General features: G+C 49.1%; 7 protein-coding genes across 7 annotated transcripts; 2 read left to right on the forward strand and 5 right to left on the reverse strand.

Moving 5' to 3' along the window:
* Positions 1-452: 452 nt before the first annotated feature.
* UREG_01387 (uncharacterized protein) lies at positions 453-6,677 on the reverse strand (the record flags this gene model as incomplete). Its single annotated transcript, XM_002541825.1, has 2 exons — positions 453-6,059; positions 6,123-6,677. The coding sequence occupies 2 exons, from the start codon at positions 6,675-6,677 to the stop codon at positions 453-455; spliced, it is 6,162 nt and encodes a 2,053-aa protein (XP_002541871.1).
* A 2,209-nt stretch (positions 6,678-8,886) lies between these two features.
* Positions 8,887-10,201, reverse strand: UREG_01388 (uncharacterized protein; the record flags this gene model as incomplete). The annotated part of the gene is made up of 2 exons (XM_002541826.1): positions 8,887-9,549; positions 9,620-10,201. The coding sequence occupies 2 exons, from the start codon at positions 10,199-10,201 to the stop codon at positions 8,887-8,889; spliced, it is 1,245 nt and encodes a 414-aa protein (XP_002541872.1).
* Positions 10,202-12,190: 1,989 nt separating this feature from the next.
* UREG_01389 (uncharacterized protein) lies at positions 12,191-13,942 on the reverse strand (the record flags this gene model as incomplete). The annotated part of the gene is made up of 7 exons (XM_002541827.1): positions 12,191-13,051; positions 13,107-13,275; positions 13,410-13,506; positions 13,570-13,591; positions 13,645-13,739; positions 13,794-13,827; positions 13,910-13,942. 7 exons carry the CDS (start codon positions 13,940-13,942, stop codon positions 12,191-12,193), a joined length of 1,311 nt encoding a protein of 436 aa, XP_002541873.1.
* A 589-nt stretch (positions 13,943-14,531) lies between these two features.
* UREG_01390 (uncharacterized protein) lies at positions 14,532-15,958 on the forward strand (the record flags this gene model as incomplete). Its single annotated transcript, XM_002541828.1, has 4 exons — positions 14,532-14,618; positions 15,239-15,326; positions 15,430-15,520; positions 15,598-15,958. 4 exons carry the CDS (start codon positions 14,532-14,534, stop codon positions 15,956-15,958), a joined length of 627 nt encoding a protein of 208 aa, XP_002541874.1.
* Positions 15,959-16,145: 187 nt separating this feature from the next.
* UREG_01391 (uncharacterized protein) lies at positions 16,146-17,185 on the reverse strand (the record flags this gene model as incomplete). Its single annotated transcript, XM_002541829.1, has 4 exons — positions 16,146-16,727; positions 16,787-17,006; positions 17,059-17,097; positions 17,160-17,185. 4 exons carry the CDS (start codon positions 17,183-17,185, stop codon positions 16,146-16,148), a joined length of 867 nt encoding a protein of 288 aa, XP_002541875.1.
* Positions 17,186-17,889: 704 nt separating this feature from the next.
* On the forward strand, positions 17,890-18,877 carry UREG_01392 (uncharacterized protein; the record flags this gene model as incomplete). Its single annotated transcript, XM_002541830.1, has 2 exons — positions 17,890-18,113; positions 18,163-18,877. 2 exons carry the CDS (start codon positions 17,890-17,892, stop codon positions 18,875-18,877), a joined length of 939 nt encoding a protein of 312 aa, XP_002541876.1.
* A 1,340-nt stretch (positions 18,878-20,217) lies between these two features.
* Positions 20,218-24,077, reverse strand: UREG_01393 (uncharacterized protein; the record flags this gene model as incomplete). The annotated part of the gene is made up of 6 exons (XM_002541831.1): positions 20,218-20,634; positions 20,698-20,984; positions 21,045-22,148; positions 22,208-22,849; positions 22,911-23,613; positions 23,673-24,077. The coding sequence occupies 6 exons, from the start codon at positions 24,075-24,077 to the stop codon at positions 20,218-20,220; spliced, it is 3,558 nt and encodes a 1,185-aa protein (XP_002541877.1).
* Positions 24,078-24,240: the final 163 nt, after the last annotated feature.

Here is a 24,240-nt window from a genome sequence, read left to right on the forward strand (position 1 = left end):
TAGACCCGCAGCCACACAAAAAACACCTTGAAGAAACTTGGTGTGATATATGTAGTACAGTGTTAGTGTACAGTACATTCGCAGGCCACGAAGCACCATCAGCCAACACGGCATGGGCTAAACCAGTAAACGAGCCGGGAAGGATACACAGAACCCAAGGTACTAAACTCCTAGCTGACCAAACTTGTGAAACACAAAGGAAAATAAGGCAGTATATGTGACTTATACAAGTAGAGAAAAGGACGAAGGAGAGAAAAGATAGAATGAAAGAGGGCTGCAAAACAGAGTAGAAAGATTCAGCTTCCCATATGATGTCGCTTCCAGAACCCAAATGATAAATGAAGTGGACGAAATTGGTTAAAAAATGAGAAGGAGCAAAAACGGAATTAAAATAGAATAAAATGGCGACAGATGGGCCGAAGATTAGATGTTGCCACTCTGATTTGTCGAGACTAACGACCTTCTCGTCGCATCCACCCTACGACTCGTTCAATTGTATGATGTGCTCTGTGCCTTTCAGGAGCATTTAGAGTAGCATCGCCCTCGCACTCATCTTTTTCTAGCGGTAGGAGATCAGGTTTGCCGCCGAGAGCAGCTCGCGGGGTCCTCTCTGTATCTTCAGTTTTGCTTGAACGCTGCGTTTCGGGTGTCACGACGGTTGGCCCACACGCGGTACCGGGAGGTGTTATGTTTTCTTGCTCGATTTCTGTTCCGCGCGCCTGGGATTGTTGCACAATGGTTTGGTCTGTAGGTCCGGATGTAGCAGGAATCACGTCCACGGCTTCATCTCCTAGCTCCTTTTGCTCATGTGGCAGCGGCTGGGTATCCTTGGAGTTCTGCTCGTTGGTTGTATCAGCCGGTGGAGTGCATGGTTCCTCTTTCTCTGGTACCTCAGGCAATACCTCCAAAACTTCCTCGCCAATATGCAACTGCTCTATTTTGGAGTCTAGAGACGCGGGCGCCATAAAATCAGGAGAGCCCATGCTTTTAGTAGCACTGGGCTCCATAGGTTCCGCTTCCCGCTCCTTCAGGATATCCTCCCCAGCACTAACGACACTACCGCGGCTATTCGTTCTGAGCATTTCCGTTCCAAGCTTCGATCCTGATCGCCGCTGCTTGCCGGTGGTAGCATGTGGACTACGGTTGCTTCGCATATGCACGCGACCCAGCTCTTCATCTTCATCGTCACCTGACTCAGCACCTTCGTATCGCTTGGTCTCCATAGATTCACGTTTTGCTCGAATACATTCGATGGATCTCTGTTGTCGAAGTGATCGCATACCACCTGAATGAAAAGCTGCAGGCGCAGATGTTGCCGTAAGCAGGCTTGGAACTAACGGTGGGCTTTTCGACTCTATCAACCTAGGTTTGATGACGGAAGAGGGTTCTTCAGTGATACCAAGCCCGCCAGTTCGACCACCACTCCATTCATCCCCAACATTGCGATTGATGATCATAGGAGAATCATCCGACTTTGGAGCCTCCATATCACCAAAATAACTGCTTCCAAGCGATTCCTCGCGGCTTGAGCCTCGATACGAGCTAGGTGGCACCGCGAGGCCCGAAGAGGTTGAACTTGGGCTATCTTCAAGGCGAAGCGAAACGTGACGAAGTGCAGATGCTGGGATTTGAAGCTGCTGGGCTAACTCTTCATCATTTGGCGGTGGTTTCCATTGACAAAACTTTGACAAAACATCGACGAGCTTCTCAAGAGTGGGAGGCTTCTCAACTAGCGCATCAAAATGATGTGTTTCCGGAAAATCTTTTAGATAGCCAGTGACTGCAATAATCGGCGTGTGGGTATTAGCGCTCCGAGTATCCCTGACCATACGAGCTACATCGGCTCCGTTGATTTGAGGAAGTTTAAATTCGGTCATAATGATATCAAATTGCACTTCGCTGAGAGCAAACCGCATTGCCTCCGTGCCATTCACCGCCGTAATCGTTCTGCAACGCAATTTTTCAAAGAGTCGTTCCATCACTAGCCTTGAGACAGGATGGTCCTCACAGATAAGCACATCAAGTGGACGAAAGAAAGGACCTTCGGCAAAATTGATTTGAGAAAGCCTTCGCGAGCTTTGTCTTCGCCGTTGCACCTTAAGGAGTGCTTTTGCACGTGGGTCTTCGTTGTCAGAGGAAGATGGCGAAACATCAAAAAGCTGGCTCCTTCGTTTGTGATGCCCCGGAACAAAAGGTTCTCGGGGCAGTGCTACATCACTGTCTTGAGAACCAATAGTCTGAGATCGTTGTCTCGATGTTGGCGCACTGCTTTGGCGGTGAAGTCCAGTTTGTTTATCCGGCGACGGAAGCTTCGGGTGCTTTATTGGAGAGGATGCAGCCGATGCTGACATCTTAAGATTTGTTGCTAGCCGGGGAGGCTCAAAGGAGCCGGGCTGCAAGGACGATGCAATAGATTGCTGCGAGAATTGCGAGAATGTCGACGATGACCCAGACGTCTTTCGCCTTTCATGGTGGTGGTGATGCTGCCCTGTGCTAAATTGCACCAAAAGTGGAGATGATGGTTGGGACGGGCGGCTGGGAGAAGACGAATTAGCTTGGCTAAGGCTTGACGGTGAAGCCGGTCTATTGACGGCTTTATTTTGAGACATGGTTCGCTTCAGCGGTCCTGGTACAATTGGACTTCCTTCTAGCGAAGGCCCGGAGGTGGTCGACGGTGTTGTCGATGGTACAGAACGCTGCTGAGCTTGCATAGCTTCTTGCCTTAGTTTTTGTATCACATCTTTATTGGCCTTTTCCAGAACAGGAAGATTCTTGAAGTTGAAATTGCCAAAGTCATCTGCGAGAACGGGCTCACTAAGCCTGCGAGTACGAGTATCCCGAATATGAGGCGGTATGTGAAGAGGTATCATTCCACGTTTCAGAGAGCTCACTTGTGATTTGACTTTGAACAGTGCGTCGTGGGGCCTATCAGGATATTGGCCTGAGGATCCAGGAGGAGAAGTAATTTGATCTTCGCATTCCTCTGTAAAGCCCTGCATTGTCGCTCCTCTTGGGTCGAAATACTCGGTATCTTCTGGATGCAAGACGGTGGGTACAAAAGATCCGTCATCTTCCAGGAGCGTATCCCAGTTCAGAGAAGAAAACCAAGGATGAGCGCGAATTTCTGCACCGCCACTTGGAAACTTCTCGGAGGAATTTGACCCCAACCTCTCTTCGGGATTCAAAGTCATGAGCTTATTCATCAAGTCGCGAGACTCTTCAGACGAATATTCCTCAAAGCCTTCCGGCCAATTTATTTTCCTGCCCAAAATGTTTTGAAACACTTCATCAGCTGTTGGGGCATTGAATGGCGGATACCCGTAGATAAACTCAAAGAGAATACAACCAAGAGACCACCAATCGCACATTTCATCTTGACAAACTCCTTGAATAGTTTCTGGTGCAAGGTAATCAGGAGTCCCAACGAAACCTTGGTTCTGTTCTTCAGGGTTAAACAAAGCCATTGCCGGGGGGATTTGAGGTTGTTGCGAAGTGCCATGCAAAATAGGGAAGGATGGCTGATAACTGATTGACGGATGGGCCGGGAAAAGTTGCGGGGAATCGCTTGCTTCACTTTGAGTTTCTTCCTCTATGGACGCGGTTTGCTGCGGTTGTGCCGCATGCTGCGAGATAGGATAAGGAGTCTCCCCAGGCTCGAAGAGGTGTAAGCTCTTAAACTGGGAAGCTAGGGTGTCGCTACTTCCACTGTCACTTCTGTACCCAGATAGCCTTCTTGACTGCTCACGATTGAACAACGGTTCCTTGCTTAAACTGAAATACGATGGTTGGCCTGGGCCTCCTAGCTCCGCATGAATCAAAGGGGTCGTGTTGGGAGACTGCGACACCGGGAAATCAAACGATGCTGAACGTGACGACGCCAACGATGTTGTCCGGGTGAAAGGGCCTTGTTTGAGCAAATCAGGGGCCGAATCGTTCGGATTCTTTTGCACTCGCTTTTGGCGACCAACCAGCCCCATACGCGAAAGACCAAAATCTGTCAGTTTCAAGTGGCCACGTGGATCTATAAGAAGATTATCCGGCTTAAGGTCTCGATGAACAATCCCCCTGCTATGCAAATGTTCAACCCCGAGAATAACTTCAGCAGTATATCTCATCGCCCATTCTTCCGGCAAGCCTTCCAATTGTTTGATCAACGTAGCACAATCGCCTCCATTGAGGTATTCCATTACCAGGTAAAGATAATCCTTACTAGCAAAAGTCCAATATAGCTTTGCAACGAAGTCACTTTCACCCTGCCACATCATGATAGCTCTTTCGGCTTTCACGTTGGTAACTTGATTTTTAGCAACCATGTCAGCTTTTTTCAAAACTTTGATGGCAAAGTACTCCTGTGTCGTTTTCTTTTTGGATAGATAGACGCTCCCAAAAGCACCCTTGCTTATTGGTTTAATAATTTCAAAGTCTTTGATAGAGGGCGTCACGGCACGTGGGGGCGGATGGCTGACAGAACTTAGATGGGGTGAGACTGGCGCCTTTCCTAGTTCTGGCGAATTTGTAGTAGAAGATTGTCGTCGATGATGGTGGCGGTACGGAGGCCCGTAGAACGAGGAGTTATGAGGCCCCAGGTCTATAGACGTAAGAATCGGTGAAGTTGCTGGCGATGGGAATACTTCTCCGGTGGAAAGGCGTGGTTTATTCAACCGTAACGGGGATGATGGAGCATTTCTTGCCGGAGATTCCCTGCGCGGAGAGCTTGAAAGTCCGGGAAGAATGAGGCTTCGACGTTTATTTTCTCTCGCACTTGTAGCACGGCTGATGCCTCGCTCGGATGACGGCGATTCAGTATGACGTTCAGTGGACAAAACTGATGAAAGAATACTGCTGTCACTGTCCGCCGCATCACTCTCAGCAAGGAGAGAACCTCGTTTCGTCAAAATTGGCTGTCCCAATATACCAACGCTCTTGTGGGAACGGGGTGTTGGGCACTCCATCGGGCTACTAGAACGTGTTGAAATTGCAACAGATGATGAACCGCGAGACAGTTGTGGCCTTAAGGTCTGGTCTAAGGCAGGCTCTGATGCAGTGCCCGTCGTGGAAATCGATGTTAAAGGAGCTTGATCTTGGGACTGCACGTCGGGGGAAGCTGTGGAATTCTCTGGTTCGTTTCCGTCATCGCTAGAGCATGAGGTGGTCGAATCGTCCAGGTCACCGGCTGCTACGCGTTCTGCTTTATCCATTGCGGCAGCAATACATTCCTCCACGAGGACAGCGAACTCCACACGGATACGTTCTGCGTACTCGATGATCCTCCGATGACGAAAAACGGCATCGACTTTAGCTCGAGCCAGTTGTTCAGTATCTGCAGACAGCGCCGCCAAACCCTGCTCTTGCTCTAGTGTGTTACTACTCGGGGATTGCCAGCTCACAACTTGAGATATACGGGACTCAGACTGCGGAGATTGTGTTCGAACTTCGTCGCCGAATTCGGTCCTGGACTCTTTTAGTGCAGGAGTGCTAACTTCCAAGGCGGTATCGCAAAGATCTAAGATTAACTCAACGATTCGTGCTAGAGGCCTTCTAACGGCGAAGGAGGACCGAGTTCGAGTGTGACCTAAGCCGGAAGTGGAGGGATCACGAGAGCGAGGCGGTGTTCCAGAGGATGACGACGAGCCAGAGATCAGGCCAGATGAGGACGGGCTGGGGCCGATGGGCAAGTTTTTATATTCAGCTTGGGGTCCGTCTGTGTGGCCCGGTCTGGCTTTCCGAGCCTCAAGGGCATCTAGCACTTTGACAATCGAGTGACGATGTTCATTCAAATTGTCTTGAGCCAACTGAACGTCCATCTCCGACCGATGTTCTTGGAGGCAAAGCTCGGAATGTTTTTCGAACCACCACGGGGTGATTTGCCTCTCGCAAATACGACAAAGAACTGGCATAGGCGGAGGATGGTGAGCCGGATCATTAACGCCCACTTCTGCAAGTTCCGTGAGATAGTTGGCTAATACTTCTGCACCAACACCAAGCGATTCGACGAGGAGTGACGGCAGGCCAATAGTGACTTCTCGCGGCTGAGTCGATGGCCGTAACATCCACATCGTCTGTCAAAGTGACTGTTAGAAATCGGCAATAGCGGAGAGCTGGGGACTTGAATGTCCACTTACATGACCTTCGCCACTCGATGGCTTATCGTAGACCATGATACCTTGTCCTTCCAAATTGAGAACATTCTCATCCACTTCATCTGTCGGTTCAGCTATGGTCCCTTCTATCTCTTCACCCCCCACCGGTTCCTGGGCCAGATTCTGCCGAAAGACGGAGGCAGGGCCAGTTTTGATCGCAAACCGAACGATATGGCTTCTGGAATCATCCTTCTTCATTGACTCGAAAACATCTTCAAAGGCAGTCTTGTTGTCAATGATGATATCTTGGATGTATTTGCCCTCCACTGTATCGATCGGTGTGCCGATTACTTCAAGCCACGAAGGGCTGACCCAATTGATCCGTCCGTCAAGAGCCAGGTCGAGTATGACGTTCAGAGTTTGCTCGGCCGCTTCCTGTAGGTCTTGTCGTTCCTCCCTGATATCCTGACTCAGGGAGCGCACCATGGGTGCAGGGCCGGGAGGCGGGACATCGCGAGCTTGCTGCTTCAGAGCTGTGATGGCGGGAGGTTCGAGGAATCGCGGCGCACCGGGGGGATTGCTAGTATCGTCGGCCATCTTGGGCTCTTCGGAGGGCAGGGAGTGGTGGAGAGGAAGGGATTCGAACAGCTGGTGTCACGATACACGGGGACGGGGAGCCAGTGGGAGCGGAGTTACGTAGCGATGGCGGGAAGACAGAGCCCGTCTGCCAGGCAGAGCGGTGCCCAGACCAGCGAAATAACTTGGCCGCTAAGCATCAACTGTCCATGACTTGCTGAATATGGCTCGAGCCGGATGTTAAATTGTAGGAAGGGCGAGAGGAGGCGTAACTCCGAAGTGCCGTAGCGTTGCAATCGATGCTGGAGGAAAAGGCACGGCACGAAGCTCGAAAGTATTTCAAAGTGGGCAAATCTCTCCAATCTCGCCCTTTATACGCTGCGATTTCAATTTGACGGCAAGGTCTCGGGAGGAGCCAGATCTTTGCAGCACAACAATGTGCAATGTGAAAGCAATCTCAGGCCAACAGACACCAGCGGAGCCAAGAACGAAAGAACAAGGGGGGAAACTGGCGATTAGCTTAATGATCCATTCAGGCATACGGGAACAAAAGGACAGCCGTTGCAGAGCAAGAGAGCGAGGAAGAGAGACAGCGTCAAAGGTCGTCGTCGGTGGTAATTGGAGAACCAGCTTGACCTCGTCCGCGTGCTCGTCTGGTAATTTTGGGAAACGGCAGAACAGCGGGCTTGTATCTTAGGGCGAAAGTTCAGCCAATCAAACGGCAGGTCCACGCCGCAATTGCCGATCCAGGTCGGACAGCGTGTATTATTTGTATTAGATGACATGCCGTTTCCAAGAGGGGCTCGACCTGATAACCATGCTGACTAACATATATCAATTCTCTGAGAAATCCAAGACGATATATTAATGCTCTGTAGCTATCATGAATAGTTTCTCAAACTCAATGCAATAACGAGACTCTTCAGATATCCAGTTGCTCATCTCTTTCTTTGTTTAGATGGCTCAGGTGGTCTCAGCATTCGCTCTATGTCGGTCTATTGGGAACCAGCAGCAGGGCATTGTTCTCACCAGCCCTTGCTGCTTGGAAGCTGGACAGTGTTGACAGTCTTCATCTTCATGTTGTACACAAACATATCCTACTGTTTATATTCCCAGACTGTTGTCTTGAACAAGGAACAGTCAGCAGGATCAACAGCCATTACCTTATCCACTCATTCCATTCATAAATGTAGAAGATAACAGTAGTTGTATTATCAGCAAGAGAAGAAGCGAGGCCATGTTTATGGACAAGCAATCCGGGAGGTATATTTAGTATGCCACTGCGAATGAAAGTAGCAGACTGGCGGTGGGAGAAATATCGAGCCGATATTCTATATCTCTGACATCCCCGCTGAGGCGGCGGGAACCAACCTAATCTGCTTAGTTTATTTGCCAAGCAAACAACTTTGGTCGGCTAGCTTCTGGGCACCCTTACTACCATCTTCTCAGCTCTCTTCAGTGCCAGCTCGAGCGAAAGCCATTTGATTCTTGCAAGATCTTTGAATGGAAGACTGTTCCTAACACGCTGGTGTCATGCTTCAATTTCACCTCTCTTGCTTAGGGAATTATGCTTTATACTTGTGCCATCGGCGGGTGAAGGTAGGTAAGATCAGCCGTTTGCGGCTAAATATGTGTCCAATAATCATGGAAAGGTTGATAGAGCGAGCAATACTACACTTGGGCTTCTTGTTCTGAAAAGGTCGAGGACAGTTAACTAGATCGAAATACTACCAAGTCTTATGCTTTCCTTGTTGCATCCGCCCATACACACCTATCTCCCACTCATAAACAGCCCAACCATCTTATCATAGGTCGTCCGCAAGCGTTGAGTTCCTTAACTGAGGCCAAGATGTCGAACGCTCGGATAGCTTCTGGTGGGTATGAGGCGGTTTCGGCCAAGGCTTTGTCCAATGATATTGTATAACTAACTATATTGATGGATACTATACGCGTCACACCCACGCCAACTGGCTGCATGGAATGAGCGCAGAGCGCTGCTGGCCGGCAGGATAAGAGCAGGCCAAGGCAAGATTCGAGGTGGAATGCCCGGTCCGGGGTCATGGAGCGATGCGTTCTGTTGGCCCCGTCTTTCATCCAGCGGCAAGGCCATCGGTGCAATATATATTGCTTAGTCAGCATATAGATCCCATCTATGGCAGTTATTAAATGAATATCATATCTAAGACAGATTATAAAAAAGAAGACCCCCGACCGGTACAGGACCGCCTCCCTACAGCTGCTTTTTCGCCCGGAGATTGATGTCCTTTTCCAAGACATAAGCAACCGACCGCGCCACACCCTCATCCAGGGGCACAATTGGCCGGTACTTGAGCCGCAGCTTCGCCTTGTTGCAAGAATAGTATCTTGTCATGCACGAATATCGGACTTCTCGCCTTGTCAGGCGCGGGCGTTTGCCAAACAGCCCGAACACGGTCTCCAAGATGCCCCCAACCACCGTCAGCGTGCCCTCGCCCAGCTCAAACACCTGGTGTGGCTCAACGTAGCGGTCCATCAGCGCCCAGATCGACCGCGCCATGTCCCAAAAGTACACCGGGCTGTCGTTGGTGATCGTGAACGCTTCGCCATCCACGCGCTCGTAGTCAAGCGGTGCCGCTCCACCGGCCTCAGTTCTCTTTTGGGTCTCAAGCAGGAGCTCCGCCGCGAGCATGTGGGAGTAGGCGATGTTGCCAACGTAGGTGAAATCGAAGAGGTTGTTATTATCGCCAAGCTGAAAGTTGAGGATGCGCTGGGACGACTTGGCTGCGTGCTCAACCATCTTGAACGTCAGGGTGGTGTCGCGCTCGCCGTAAATGCCAGCCGGACGGATGGCCACCGTAAGCATGCCCGAGGGTGAGGTGCCGTTGAAATCTAGCACCATATCTTCCGCGATCGCCTGGGTGACACGTGTCAGTCAACGTCCTCGAAGAGATATAATAACAACTGTGCGATGAGACCTCACGAACCTTGGTTTCCGTGTAGTACTCCTGCTGCAATTTCCCCGTGATCTTCGGCCATCGTTCATCGACATGTATGAGGTCGCTCGTGGTGTCATGCACGACGGACGAGGAGCTGGTATACACAAATGCCTTGCACTTCCCGCCCCAGTCTCCCTTCATCCCCCCAGCGACCTCCAGCAGGTTCCTTGTCCCGTTCACATTCACATTGTAGGTCAGTTCCTTGTTCCCGTCCAGCATCAGCGATACCGTGTCTATCACTACATCCGGCTTCACAGCTCGAAACACTTCAAGTAGCGATTCAGCGGAGAGGATGTCAGCATCATAGTACTCCGCACCGGGGAGCCGGTTATTTGTCGTGCGTAGGTCAGCAACAGAGACTTTGGTGTTCTTGTAGGTTGGGTATCGGCCACGGAGACTAGGGTAGGAGAATCGTTTGTCTGGCGTTCCGTCGGCCGTGGTGATGCGCGACGTCTCGCTCGAGTCTTCGGAGGGGAAATTCAAGAGGTGATCAACGATATGAGTGCCGAGAAAGCCGCAGCCGCCGACAACGAGCACGGAACCGAGCTCGATGGAGCGTGGAGACGACATTGTGCGGTGCGGGTGCAGTGCGAAATAGGGGGTTGGATGTCGAAACGCCTGGGGAGAAGCTGTGGTCGTCTCGCGCTCTGCTGGACTCTTGGCCCCTGTTTGATATTCAAGGACACTCGGTTCTGGCTTCCGGGTTCAATTGCGATTTGTCTCGTTGGCGTCACTGTGATGGTTCAACAGTTCGCCGTTGGGCGGTTTGCCGGTGGAACCGAAATTCTAGATCCTCATCTCAAGGCATTTTCACCGCCAACCAAAGCTAGAGCTAGCCAGTAACTAACTAAACACCCAGCTTTGACTTGCAGGTAAATCTATATTTTGGAGTATGATACTACTAGAATCTCGATTGACAGTGTGACTTATACTCCAAATCCAAACGCAAAATCAGGTTGTTTTACCTCCAGAACTTTACATCTCTCCAAAGCTAGTCTCCCATATCTCTATACTCTGAAGCCGTTCAAGAGGCCCAGAAAAGTACGTGGCTACCCTTACCATTCAATCCGCGAGCTAACATATGTCTCCAAGTCACCCTAAAATGGCGTCTGAACGCCCCTGTGTCATGATCATCTCCCTTGCCGACGAATCATGGTTCGATGACATGTACAAGCGGCTCCTCCTTCCGCTCTCTGACAGGGCTCGCCTGGTGCGAGCTCGCACCGGAAAAGCTGCCCTGACCTATCTCGGGTAGCAATAATCCCAACGCCATCTTTGCCACCGACCGGGGGGCTCACCAAGCGCAAGAATTCCGCCGTCCCTCGAAAGCAGTCAAGGAGTACGTCCTCCCGCGGTGGAAGGGTCATCTTCGGCGGTAACTTTAGGCAGTTTTATTGCTCCCTCTGAAAAATGTCTCCCTTTTTTAGGCAAAAATTTTGACCTGCCATGGGAAAGCGGAGCCTATTACCCGGACAACCCATCATTTGAACGAGGCTGGACTGGGGAATTTGCCTGGTGACCGTTTGGCGAGGTCATATAGCCAGAAAGCCCTTCTCGTAAAATCGGTAGATTTTCATGATGCTGTATATATATCCGACCGGGAAGAGAGTACAGTTCAATCTCCAGTTGCTTGGGCTCACGTTGAGGACGGCTGGGTAGGATATATTGGAGATGTGAATGCCGAAGAAGATACCGATGCAGTTGTTCTGGCAATGTGTGGCTTGTAAGACGCTGGATAGGTTCTTGGTTCATCCCAGCCCCTGCTCTTTTCATGCGGGCGGGGACAATCCTAGCAAGCCTTAAGGGATTTCGATTTCACTCTGGACCAGCAGCACTCTCGAGCAATGTTGCCCATGACGCATATACGGTATGAATCTATGCACTCGATTCAAACGAGTGCAACCCCAGCAGAACATCTACATTTCAGCCAGCTTTCTATTTTATTTTCCCGTAAATTGAAAGCCCGCATGGAGTTCATCTAGTCTCGCCCTCTATTCCACTTCATGACCACGCGCGCAGGGCAAAAGGGCAAGGCCTGGCATAAGAAGAAAAGGACCCTGGAAGTATGAGCTAGAACTCTAGGGTGATTGGTTGAAAGGAAAACTCAAGTTCATGGTTTAATACGATGTAGAAGTTCTGGGGTTCTAAAATAGCTCAACGGGACTGAATATAAAGAGAGAAGATCTCCATGGAAAACCAAAAGTTGAACTGTCCTGTAATCAAAGACAACCAACTGATGCCTCATTCAGTTCCTCCTGGGCTGAACAAGATGTAGGAAAACGTGCATTGACTGGCTGTCAAACGAAGTGCATTCATAAAGAACAGTTCACGCCATGTATTGCTCCCGGTTTATGACTCTTCATAGAAAGTGAAACAGTCTATGTCGAATTTAGGGAATGGAAAAACCAAAGGGGATTTTGCAAAAGTCGTGGGGATCATGAAAATAGAAGTTGGTCGCCGGACTCGATTCCGTTGTTTTATTCCCTGAAAAAAGATTGAAGTTAGCATGTCAACAGAAACGGGAAATTTGAGGCGATTTGATTGTATTTGATGTGTTACTTACTCCGTGCTGCGTTGTGCTGCGCGCCTAAGCAAACGGTTATATTGCTTCTTCTGCTCTGGCGAGCCCCAAAACAATTCGGAAGCCTCTGGGTTAACCGTTGCGCGTGGGTCATAGCGTGGTGCTTCATCCTCCAAGGCTTCTACAATAGCCTCGACGTGCGATCTCATATCTTCCGGTCTCCTGCAGAAGTAGCAAAGAACGCCATCCTTTGAAACCCGATGATGGAACAGAGGTGTCTGAACGAAGATACGAGGCTGTTCGTCAGGGAAATTCGGACTGAGACTAACCTTGATATTGAAGATGCCGCCGTCCAAATTGGTCATAGGTCGTCCAAAAAAGGTCAATTTCCAAACAAACGGGTTATCATTTTCAAAGGCAATGTCAAGAGTAATATTATTCCTTTCTTTCAGATCTTCTATGATCTGTTCGTACTGTCGCTGCAAACTAACGGAAATTCGGGTATCGTTGGCTTTCGCTTTCAGGCCCTCAGTCTCCCAATTTTCAGTCTCTTGCATGATGGCGTCTTTAATGACACCGAGGCGTGCTTTCAGATCCGGGTAGTTGAAACGGCCGTCCATCGTGTTTCCACCGCCTTCAAAAGGCATTCTTTCAAAGCGGGTGCCGACAGCGTTTTTGGATTCTTGTTCTTTGATGATATTCAGGTAGGATTCATAATACCAAAGTACGCGTCTCTTGCAAAGATCATGAAATGGTTCGAATGGTGGGTTTTCGTCCGCATCCTCATCCAAATCGCCAGGTGAGTTCCCAGGTGGCAGAACTAAAGATCCGTCTGCTTGAATTCCCAGTGCGTCCTCAAGGCGCTGTATCACGGAGATGCGTATCGTTTCATGATATATCTACAAGAGTGTCAGCTATATGAAGGAAAGGCTATTGGGGATTTTGAGAAGCTACCTTTTCGATATACTTGGGGATCGACTTCAAATCGTTTTCTCCTTTAGCGTCTTCATATCCAGGTTCATTTTCATATGGGTTAGCAGACATCAGGCTCTGGATGGAAATCAGGATAGATTCCAACCCCTGGGCTGAGGACCATTGCTCTCCGCTTTCACCTCGCCAAGTACTAGTATCCATTAGTTTTGACTATTGTCTAGTAAACATGGCAAATTCGAGAGCTCCTACCCTAGAATAGATCTATGATGACCATGTGTTAGACGTGATAGTTGAATGGCAGATATAAGGCGCCAGAGAACTTACAGACAAACTTTCCCACAAGCGTAAATATTAGGATTGAATCGGCAGCGACCTCCATTTGTAGTAACCGACTCAACCTTTGGAGGGCTTGCCGGGTAATCTATAGAAAGAAAGCTGTGTGAGTATCATGGCCAAAAGGACATCCAACGGCCTGGCTCTGTACCTTTAGGAAACTTGATGGAAAACTACAAATGAAACGTCAGCTCCAGCACACTTGGAAACAGAGGATGCATCAAACCTCAAAAAAGCCAAACTCGTAAGGAGTCCCCGCAGGTCCGATGATCAAAGCCTTGACATTACGGATGTCCTCTTCCTGACAGGCGACAGCGAGCGCTGCATCGTGGTTAGCTTCTTTCAAGGCCTTGGAAGACAGCGAAGGAGACGTACATAGATCTGTTCCTTGCTGCAGTTGACTGATTTCCTATATCGAAGCTCGAAAAGTTAGGAAAAACCAGATAAACGCAAGCAGTAAGGAATCTCTCGCCGATAGAAAGGGAAATTACCCGGCCAATTCGTAAAATGGCCTGATTTGCCATTTTGCTTGGGTGGTTGTTGGTAGTTGTGAAAAAGCTGAGAGTGGTGTTCCTTTAGGGCTTGGATATCAGATGGCAATGCGAGGGTGTTTAATCAGACAGAACGAACACATTATAGTCAATCAGACAATGTGTTCAACCAGCTGATGTCAATGAGGATGCTGCTATAGCCAGCGCGATGAGGTGAAAATTGAGGAGACCAAGATAGAGATGACAAGAACAAAGGGCTTCGCTGCCTAAAGAGAGCAGCCTTCCTAAGACCTGCAGGTGGATGTTCGGTGATTTGCTTTAAAGTGATGACATTGATACATCGGAACCGGCAAGTTTGTTCAGTTCCCTCTCAAGCTAACATCGGCTGTGAAGCTGCAGACTTCATTCCCCGCCAAACATGCAAGTCAGAGCTACTGAGCGGCAGGAGCAAATGCGAGGAGAATGGGATTCCAGATAAAACCCCTGGCTGTGAATAAATAAACTCTGCAGACCCTTTCTGCCCCCAACTGGAATTCGATGAAACAAAACGGATGGGTTTGCTGGTGACCAAAAAGTCCGCTTGTCGATGTCCTTGTCTCACCAACGCTAAACTCTGACAGGAATGGCCGCTGGGACGAGGCGCTCTGCACTGAGTCTGCAGCCTGTCCAGGGCCAACATCCCTCCACCTCGCGCCCTCGCATGAAACCAGTCAACGGACTCGAGAGGCTCGCGGAGGACTTCACATGACGGGTTGTACCAGGGTGGGGAGCTGCAAGTCCTAATGATGCCTAAAATACACCCTTGAGAGCAAGGCAGCGCTTACAAGATCTCGAATTGGACAAAGCAGTAATTACTCTGTACGGAGGATCAATAACTGTGAATCTGGATTCAGGCAAATGCATTGACTGGGTTCAGCTGCGGGACTGCGGGGCGGTTACCTAGGCACCCGCTAATATATTGATTCCCGGGTCTGCCTTGGATACGACGCAGATTTGAGCGGAGTGCATTTAGATTGCTGGAAGATAAACGCTCTTGAGTGTTGGATATTCAGGATCTCCAATCTATTATTACTGTGACCTCTCATTGCTTGGAAGGAGCACACTAAAAACTGGTGACTAACACTGGTTACTAAGCGGTTCTATTGAGTTGACAGGCATCTATTGGCTGGAGACCACGACCAGGGTCCACTCTTTCTCTAGGGCTGTGTAGTTTATTCCGACCATCCCAAGAGCATTGGGATGCTCCAGCTGCAAGAACAGTGACATGCAGCCAGCCTTCCATTCATGACGCCAACTCATCGGGCTAGGTAACTAACCCATGACTCAGAGAGGCTCGGTGAGCGCAAGATCGCAACTTGGCCGCCATTGCGCCTCACGTCACGGCAGGACGCAACCGTGACCCGACACCAACCGCAATGTGAGTCCACCCAAGCCTGCGTGTGAGCATATTGAAAGACCGCGAATGCTGAAATATCTGCCACATCGTAGGGTTGTCTTTTCTCTGGTCATCATCAACAAAGCTGGAGGCCTGATCTACCAGCGCGAGTTCCAAGCCGGACTCCAAAAGCTCTCCACGAACGATTACCTTGTCCTCGCCGGTACTTTTCACGGGTAGGCATTCCAGCGCCAGGTGACTGGACATGAGCCGTGAACTAACAAGAGCCTACTTTTCCTCTCTCTCTCTTCAGTGTCCACGCTATCACTCGCTCCCTCACTCCACGAATCACGTCGTCGTCTTCAACATCTGCATCAGGCCCAGGCGCCGCAACCCCGACTCATTCATCTCTCCCCAACCCGGGCCTCCCCAAATCCGGCCTAGAGGTCCTCGAATCCGAAAAGTTCCGCTTAACATGCTTCCAAACCGTGACGGGCACTAAATTCCTTCTCTTCACTGACCCGGTGATGCCTAATGTCGACCCTATGATACGCAAGATTTACGAGCTGTACGCAGATTATGTGATGAAGAATCCGTTTTACCAGATGGAGATGCCAGTGAGATGCGAGGCCTTTGACCGACACCTGGGGACATGGTTGAGAAGTCGGGGATAATGATGTAGATATGTGATATCGGAGTGAGACGAGGCTCGTGGGTGCGGCGCGGCCAGAAATTTCGCAATCTAATTGACATTATTGCCATCTGATTGCGCTTCATGATACAGGCCCGTACCGCTAACTCCAAGGATGCATCGAGAATAGAGATTCTAAATAGATATGGAACCTAATCTATTAACGACCATCATGAGGTGTCCATCTTGTCTCCACTGTCTCCTTTATCCTTCTGATCATCGCCAGGTGGACCTTGGTTGCTCCCGCTAGGTTCACCGCTTTGATTAAGAAGTGGCTGTGACTCTTCTGGGATTCCTTCCAGAGAAGCCTTCTCTTGTTCTGCCTTCTCTTTTTCTTGTCGTGCCTTCTCCTCCTCGAGAGACATTCGTAAAGCAAAGGCGAGTTCAGGATCTGCTGACGGATCGATGCCAAACTCGAAACCACTACCCCCTTCCTCCCCTTCACGGCCACCCATAGCCTCCCCACCAATGATTGGCGTGGCGACCAGAGAGTCGCTCAAGAGATTTGGACCTGGGTGTATTATCTCAAGATGTGAACCGTTTCCGCTATTAACATTCTCGTGGAAGGTTTCGAGCTTCTTGATCGTGTCCGAATCTAGATCGCCAAATGCAACGAAATCAACATTTACATTGTTCTTCTTCATCATCTTTGCGAGCTTGACGAGGGACTTCTCGTCCTCCGAAATGGCGGAGCATGTGAAAACAATGATGCGTTGCCGTTGCGCTCTCTCTTTTCGATGTTTTAGTGCCAACTACAGTAAAGATGAAGCAAGTCAGCACTGAGAAAATCGCATTAGTCTAGCATACTCACGTGTGCAACTCGAATGCTGGAAGAAAGATGCGCATTTCCCCGTATCTTCGTTCGATGAAGCCCTTCCAGGATCTTGCCTATATCCGCGGTAAAAGTGACCAGAACTTCTGGACCGCTTCCGCCCATACTCATCAAACCAATAGATGATTCAGGATTTGCTTGTGTTTTCGCAGAGTGCACCAGGTTGATAGCGTCGGCTTGGGCTTCAAATCGCGTTGGTCTATCCGTGTTCATTAGCTTGACAACCGCGGAGACGGTCAGTTCGAACCCACAAGTAGTCCCCATTCCTACTGCTCTCGCTGTTGTCCACACTGGAACCGGATATGTTAGCTTGGTACCCAGTGCGCGGTTAAGGAAATGGAGGTCGACATACATGATCATCGTCGCCTCCAGCGTCATCTTGCCGGATGATAGATAGCTCTGGCTGTTTTACAAAAGAATAAGGCTAGATCTCCAATAGCAGCTAGATAAAATCAAAGAACTTGTCAACAAGCCGTGCCTTCTGGTGTCTGGTTTATCTCTCTTGGTGCGCAGGAGAGCTGTGAGGACGTGAACTGCTTGCTTGTCCAGGCCAACCCGGGCTATCCCCATTCAGGTTTAGACTGCTGAAGCTCGGCCATCTCGTCACTAGGGTCTTGGCATTGTTTACATTGCTCCCCAAACTTGCACCAAATCATCCCATCTTTCACACACATCTCGCATGTTGAAGGAGAGCCCCTTGTCGAGCACACAGCACATACTCTGCTAGTCACAAACACAAGCTACTGATAAACTATCTCTCTAATCTAACACATCACCATGGCTCTCCAGGCAAGAAAGCGAAGGACCCCAGAACCAGACGCGTCTGATGATGAAGCGCGAACACCCATGGGGAGCCCACCAAGGAAGAAAATAAGGATGACACAGCGGCAAAAGCAAGCATTGATAGAGAACTTGCAACTGGAGAGTACGCTTTCGACTCATTAGAACGTCCCCCCCTGGCGTACGTATTTCGCTGACAATCTGTCGCAGTCACGGAACGCGCGCGTAATCTTCGCGCACATTATGCGCTGCAGGCCCAAGATTTACGATCGAGAATCGAACGACGAATAAACCGTATTCCAATGGCTCTGCGTAAGAAATCTATGGGCGAACTATTGGCAAAATACCAGGAGGAATCCAAGGCAGCAGCCTCGAAAACGGGCACGCCGAAAATGACCGGGAGCCCCTCTCCATTCAAAAAATCGGCAATGTTCCCGAAGCCAATGTCCGCCCAGTCGGACAAAGTATCTAGAAATTCTGGGAAACGACCGGCAACCAAGGCCACCAAGTTGGCTAAACGAAAAACGTGGGTTCGAGTAATATCGCCAGTTGATGTCCTTACTAACCAGCTCTAGTGATGAAATCCACTCGTCTGACAAGGAAAATGCACCTTGTCTCGAGTCCATGAATATACCTCTTGCTAACCCGAAGAGACGTGGCAAAGCCGGAGCCCAGGGAGGGACTGCGCGAGTAATCTCCCAACATGCACAAGGAAGCGTACTTTCTCCTAAATCATCGAACTCGAGGACGTTTCCGCAGTCCCCACTGAAACAATCACCTGTAAAACCGCAGCCATACATATCACCTTTGAAACCCAGCTACGGGAATTTAGACGAAAATACCAAGGCGAATGCGAGCAGAGGCACTGCTCGCAAGATCCTTTCTCCGCAAAATAGCCCAGCAAGTAAGCGTCCATCCAGCGCTGCGTCAGTGAGAATGAAAAGAGGTACGGGAGCAAAGTCGGCAATGGGAGCGCTAGGCACAACGCGAAAGACCATTTCCCGACCGGCAACCCGGCAACAGCATACGCGGTCTGCTAGCACAAGCACGACGGCGTCAAATATATCGGTTGGTACTACTATAGTACGGCCTACTAGGTCCGGTACTACTACTGCCGCGAAGAAGGCGGCTGCAGGCACCGGCACATCTACTACCAAGAAAACGACAGCGCCAAGGGGTCAAACGGGGACCGCTGCATCGAACGCAAAGAAGACAGCAGCTGGAACAAGAAGGGGTTTAGCGGCTGAGCAGCCAGCAGCAGGTAGAAGAGTGCTTCGAAATAGGGCGTGAGGGGACTACTGTCGAGTTCACAACCTTTGTGAGCTTTTAGTTTTGATGGGATTGAACTGTGACTAGAAGAAAGTTTAGCATATAAAGGAGTATACTGACTTGGGGTGTTTTGATATTTGTATCTGGGTTAGTATGTTGATACCGTAAATTAAAATGCACACGTTACCGGAATCTCACTTTTCTGCATAACTTTACATGCTCCTTGCCAATACTAGATAGGTAGAAGTGAGCAGGTTGTCATTGTTGATCCCTCTACGACATATTAGCTAGCGCTTTAATTGATACCGATATTCAATACAGCGTCAAGAATTATTATTGCACCTGCATTCAATTGCCTATCCTCAAATGTCGAAAAGAACCATTACAAAACTAGCATGAAGAAGTGAAAGCATAGACTCCAACAATTATGCAGAAAGATAGGTATTTTTCAAAAGTAGTAGAGGCAAAACGGAAAAAAAAAGAGGTTTGATGCAGTGCAGAAAAATAAGGGTATGTAAAAAGCATGCCAGCGATCTTGACTGTGGAGAATCTGATTGCATGGCAGCATGAAGTCTTTGCTTCGAAGAAGAAGAAAAAGAAGAAGGAGAACGCAAAACAGAAAAGAACAGCTCATTATTTTACTCTGGACATGTGTATTAGAAACGCCCCTTGCTTGCTCAGAAAGTGTAGAAAGCGGGAATAGAAGTGAACCCAGTATGGCCTGACTGAAAAGACATTGAAACTAGCTGATTTCGGCACGGGAATAGGCAAAACCAAGGGAATTTTTTTTTCGGGGTAAATATTTGAGGGCAAAACCAGGTGCTGATTGTCGTGAAATCATCGGGAATTAAAAAAAAGGCGAACTGTAAGTAAAACCGCAGACCTTGGAGGGGGAGCAATGGTGCAGGCTAAGAAGTATCATTAAGACTCATACAGGAGGAATAGGAGGAGGGCAGGGGAGGGGGTTAGACTCAAGTGAAGAATGTAGAGGGCAAAACAAGAAGAGCAAAACTAGTCAGTGAAGTGCGGGCAAGGTGATGGGATAAGGTGGAGATGGACTGCAGTAAAGGACAAAAGCCAGACCCTAAGTCCCCGAAAAAACCAGGATACACAAAATGCATAAAAGTGAAAGAGACATGGCCACTTTGTGATTTCATCTGGCTTTTACCTTACCTTGTGGTACAAAATCTGTCAAGGTATCATAATGTAACCGGCAAGCCAGCTGACAACAGACCAAATAGACACCACCCCATATCAAAGAGCCACAGGAAAAACAACATTTTCAAACTTGCAATGCTAGCTGAAGAAAGACCAGGGAGACGGAGAAATCGAGAAAGGGCCTTGAGCGTTAACAAGTGACCTTAAATACCTGACTGCCCAACAGGTTGGCGAGTTCTGTAAGGCATCTGCTGGTGATTGTGTTGTGTATATCCCTGGCTGTGGTAACTGTCACCACTGTCGCTGCGAATAGGCTGTGGATTTGGACGAAGTTCGGAGCCATCGTTTGCCTGATGAGGCTGGACGTGCCGAACGGACCTTTGCTTCTGCCAAGCGGTAGCTTGCGATGGATCTCCATCAATTCGAGTTGCAACAGGTGTATTGCCTCCGCGATTAGATCCTGAACGAGCAGGAAGCGAGTCTAGCCCAGTGGTAGTGCGATTTGGAGCGGGCATTTTTCCAATTTCTGCATAGCGCTTGAGAATCTCCTTTGTGGTGATCTCAGCATCACGGTTAAAGAGGGAAGTGTCATTGAGGATAGATTGGAGGTCTTCTGGCACCTGTGTTCATATTAGTCGGCATGACCAAAAGCCTCCAGATGGAAAATGAAAAACCGCACTCACTTCACACATTGTATCATTGTACTCTAGCAGGGAAGTGACAGCTTCAATGGCCAGAAAGCTATCGTCCACACCTGCTGTTTTATTATTTGAATAAAGGATATTTGGAGTCATGACAGTCGCAATATTGTGAATATCCATTTTGCTTCCAGACTCCTCATCGATATGCGAGAATGACGAAGTCCACCCGAGGAAAGAAAAGAGCACCTCCATGGTGTCACGGTGGGATTTTGGCAACAAGCAACAGGCAAGGTGCAAGATGTGCCTTCGCTTTTCAGGGTTAGATATTTCTGCAAATATAACGCGTTAGTAAATGATACATAAGTTGATTTGAAGAAATTGAAGCTTACTTTGAGAGACGATAAATAGTTTGTGCAGTTTAAACGTGAGAAGAGGATCTGGCATTTCCCGAAGGAACTTCTTGAGGAGCGCGGCCACTTGGACAGGTGTCTCTCTATTTAAATCCGCCGCCTCATATCTCGTATCGATCAATTCAGTGGTATCTTTCAGTCGTTTGATATTTCCGTTCTTTCGAAACACGCCTTCCACTGACATATCCATTTGTCGCATGGCCGAGATGGCATCGTCAACGAAGGCTGGAATACGAAGGGTACCAGGGCCAACACCATGGGTCGATTCTGTACCATCTCTCTCGACCAACTGCTCCAGATTCACGCCAAAAACGCCCTTTTTCTTCCCGCCTTTGCGGCTGTCATTTTTAAACGCCTTACCGAAAATATTCCAGATCGTTGGTTTTCTTGACTCAATAAGGCCGAGCAATTCTTCTAGGTTGAAATGTCCCTCAAGGAGAGGTTCCATAGAGAGTACAGCGATGTGGCGAACAATAAAATATTCGAGAGCCGATAATTCGGAAAAGTATTTTGTGGGTTTCGGGGGTTGTTGTCCCTGTCTATCATCTGCACTTGACACCTCGCGTTGATGGCCTTGCTTGATTTTTGGTGCTGGGCCACCTGAAGCTACAAGTCCTGTTCCGGCGTGTTTGAAAGCCCTCGGGCGGTACTCTTTGGCCTGTTCAGCTGCTACAATCCGGGGGATATCATCAAGGGTCAAAGCATCTTGATTGCCGAACGTCAGATCTGTCACCGGCTCGCCATCGACATCTCTCTCCTCGACAATTTGGAAACCGGGATTTCGTGAATCACCACCTTCGGCGCCAGAAGATCCAGGTCTTGCAGTACTTCCTTGTGGGCCATCAATGATACGAGAAGTTCGAGCCTTTTTAAATGTAGTAGAAATCGCTCGTTCGTTGCGGGTAGAACGGAGTCTCCTCATCTCCCCAACAGTCTGTTCCAAAGAAGACGGCGCAGTGCCCTTCGATGCTTCTGCATACGAGTTCGACCTGGTATTAGATCTTTGAGGAGGAGATTGCAATTCGCCTGTAGCGGAAACCCTGTGTCCGTCATTCGCTTCATATTGATTCAAATTCGGATCATCTAAGAGAAAGGTATATTAGTAGGAAGCGAAGAAGACAGGGATATTGAGTAAGCCGTACCGGATGTATGTGGCAATGTGCCTCCGGACCGGAGAACAGCGAGAAGTCTTGCAAGAGCCACGTGCAACAAGAAAACGTATTGTTGCAGTTTTGTGACATACGAAAATCCGCCAACAGCTTGAGGGTCATGGCCTCTCTGTTCGGCACATGCACGGCAAAACGGCCTATCATGTTTCTCACTCCAACGAGCACGCGATAGGTCCATTGTGAGATCATCCTGACAAGCGCCGCAGACAAGATGAGGAGGCTTTTTATGCCATAATCTCTCGCCAAGAATAATACATTCATCGTCAATAGGCTCCTGGCAAGCAGCGCAGCAGTCCGATTGTTGGTTTGCAAGTCGCTCAACATTGGCCGTCAGTTCAGTAGCGGAGATTTTATTGACGCCCTCCAGGTCCTCAACTTGCCCTAAGAATTTAAAAAGCTCTGCGGGCGTCGTGGCTTCTCGCTCATATTTCAAGGCGGCTTGCAACCCAATACGAATCAGGAGTTTAAGATAATGGGCCAATCCGGTAACCAGAGCAAGTAGTTCTTGTGTCACCCCAAGTTTGCGAACGCCGGTTTCCTGAGTTTTCGAAAGCAGTGCAAAGAAAGCAACGATCTTTTTGCAGAGTAGTTTAGCCTCTCGAGCGTATGACAAGTCTAAAAAATGGATATTAATGTTCGAAGGTTCGTGTAAAATACACAAGGATGGATATCGTACCTATAGTTCCTTGCGCCAATACGACAGCAGCAAGTCTATCAGTGGCTTTGAATATGATTTCCACGTGGAAAATGAATTTCTTTGCGACAACGACTCCGTCAATATAAGCGCCATTGCTAACATGCAACAACATATCCGAAATGCATTGGGCCGAAGACTCTTCAAAAGCCGATAGTACACTCCAGATGCGGTAAACCTTCTCCTCCATATCGTCTTCCTCTTTTCGAACGCGGTCCCGTTCTTCTGGAGGAGCGTCGACGTCCAATTCGGGTGGTTCATATCGTTGTTCTGGTGGTGCCAAGCGGACGTTCCAGAATTTATGGATCATGTAACACTCTGGGTGCCAATGTTGATTCTCGCCATTGCGGAAGATTTCAACAAATTGTTTAAGAATGGCCGTTTGACAGCCATGGCATCTTTGGGCGAATCGCGTTGAGTAGTGATAATGGCAGTATACTTTGGCCTCGTGCTCATAGTAACTATCCTGCGCGCCGAAGATGGTTGGGCAGACAGAGCATGTAAAATGTTCAATGTGGTATTTTCGGTCCAAGGCAGTGATATATGACCCACGGAGTGCACCACCACAATCAAAACATAACAAGTTCAAACGTCTGAAATAATCTGTTTCGCACAGTGGGTACTGTCCACTTCCATCTTCGGCATCAACAGGGAAAAATTTGGATGCGACGATGTCTCCGCAATCCTGGCACGAACGTTAGAAAAGCGTTCGTCGCAAATAACAGGAAATATTTCGATACTTACATGACATTGGAAGCATTCTAGATGATACGTGCCACCTAAAGCACGAACAAACTGACCCAGGAGCGGTTCTCCACATTTGCGGCAGGTCCTCGAAGAGCTCCCTGGCGATTTACCACCTGCTGGGCCATTTGGACGAGATCGGTCACGTGGGGGAGCGATATCTCTCGGACCATACCCGGTTTCTTGAGATCTTCCTAGGCGATTGTCTTGTACCTCAGTATGTGGAGCAGAAGACGTGTTTGCCCACGGGGAACCTGTATTCGCGTCTGCCATATCTGTTGGTGAATGGGTTTGATAACTGTCGCCGTACATCCCCGAGTTCATATTATTAGTTTGTAGCCCCCCATTTCGTGCGCCGCCAGGGATTAATTCCGCAGGAATTTGATGTCCTGCCGGTGGAGGCATCTCCGCTAGCGATGGCCTCCCCGAAGTGCCGTAGATATCAGGTTCGTAGAGCGATGTAGTTTAGTATGTGTGAAAGGATTGTGGAGCGATCGTGGTCTGAAGGGGTGATTCGAGGGAAAAAAAGAGGGCTCGAGAAAAGGGAGAGAAATCGCGCGAGTTTTGG

This window comes from Uncinocarpus reesii, genomic scaffold (assembly GCF_000003515.1).
Source record: "Uncinocarpus reesii 1704 scaffold_1 genomic scaffold, whole genome shotgun sequence".
Taxonomy (NCBI): Eukaryota; Fungi; Ascomycota; class Eurotiomycetes; order Onygenales; family Onygenaceae; genus Uncinocarpus; species Uncinocarpus reesii.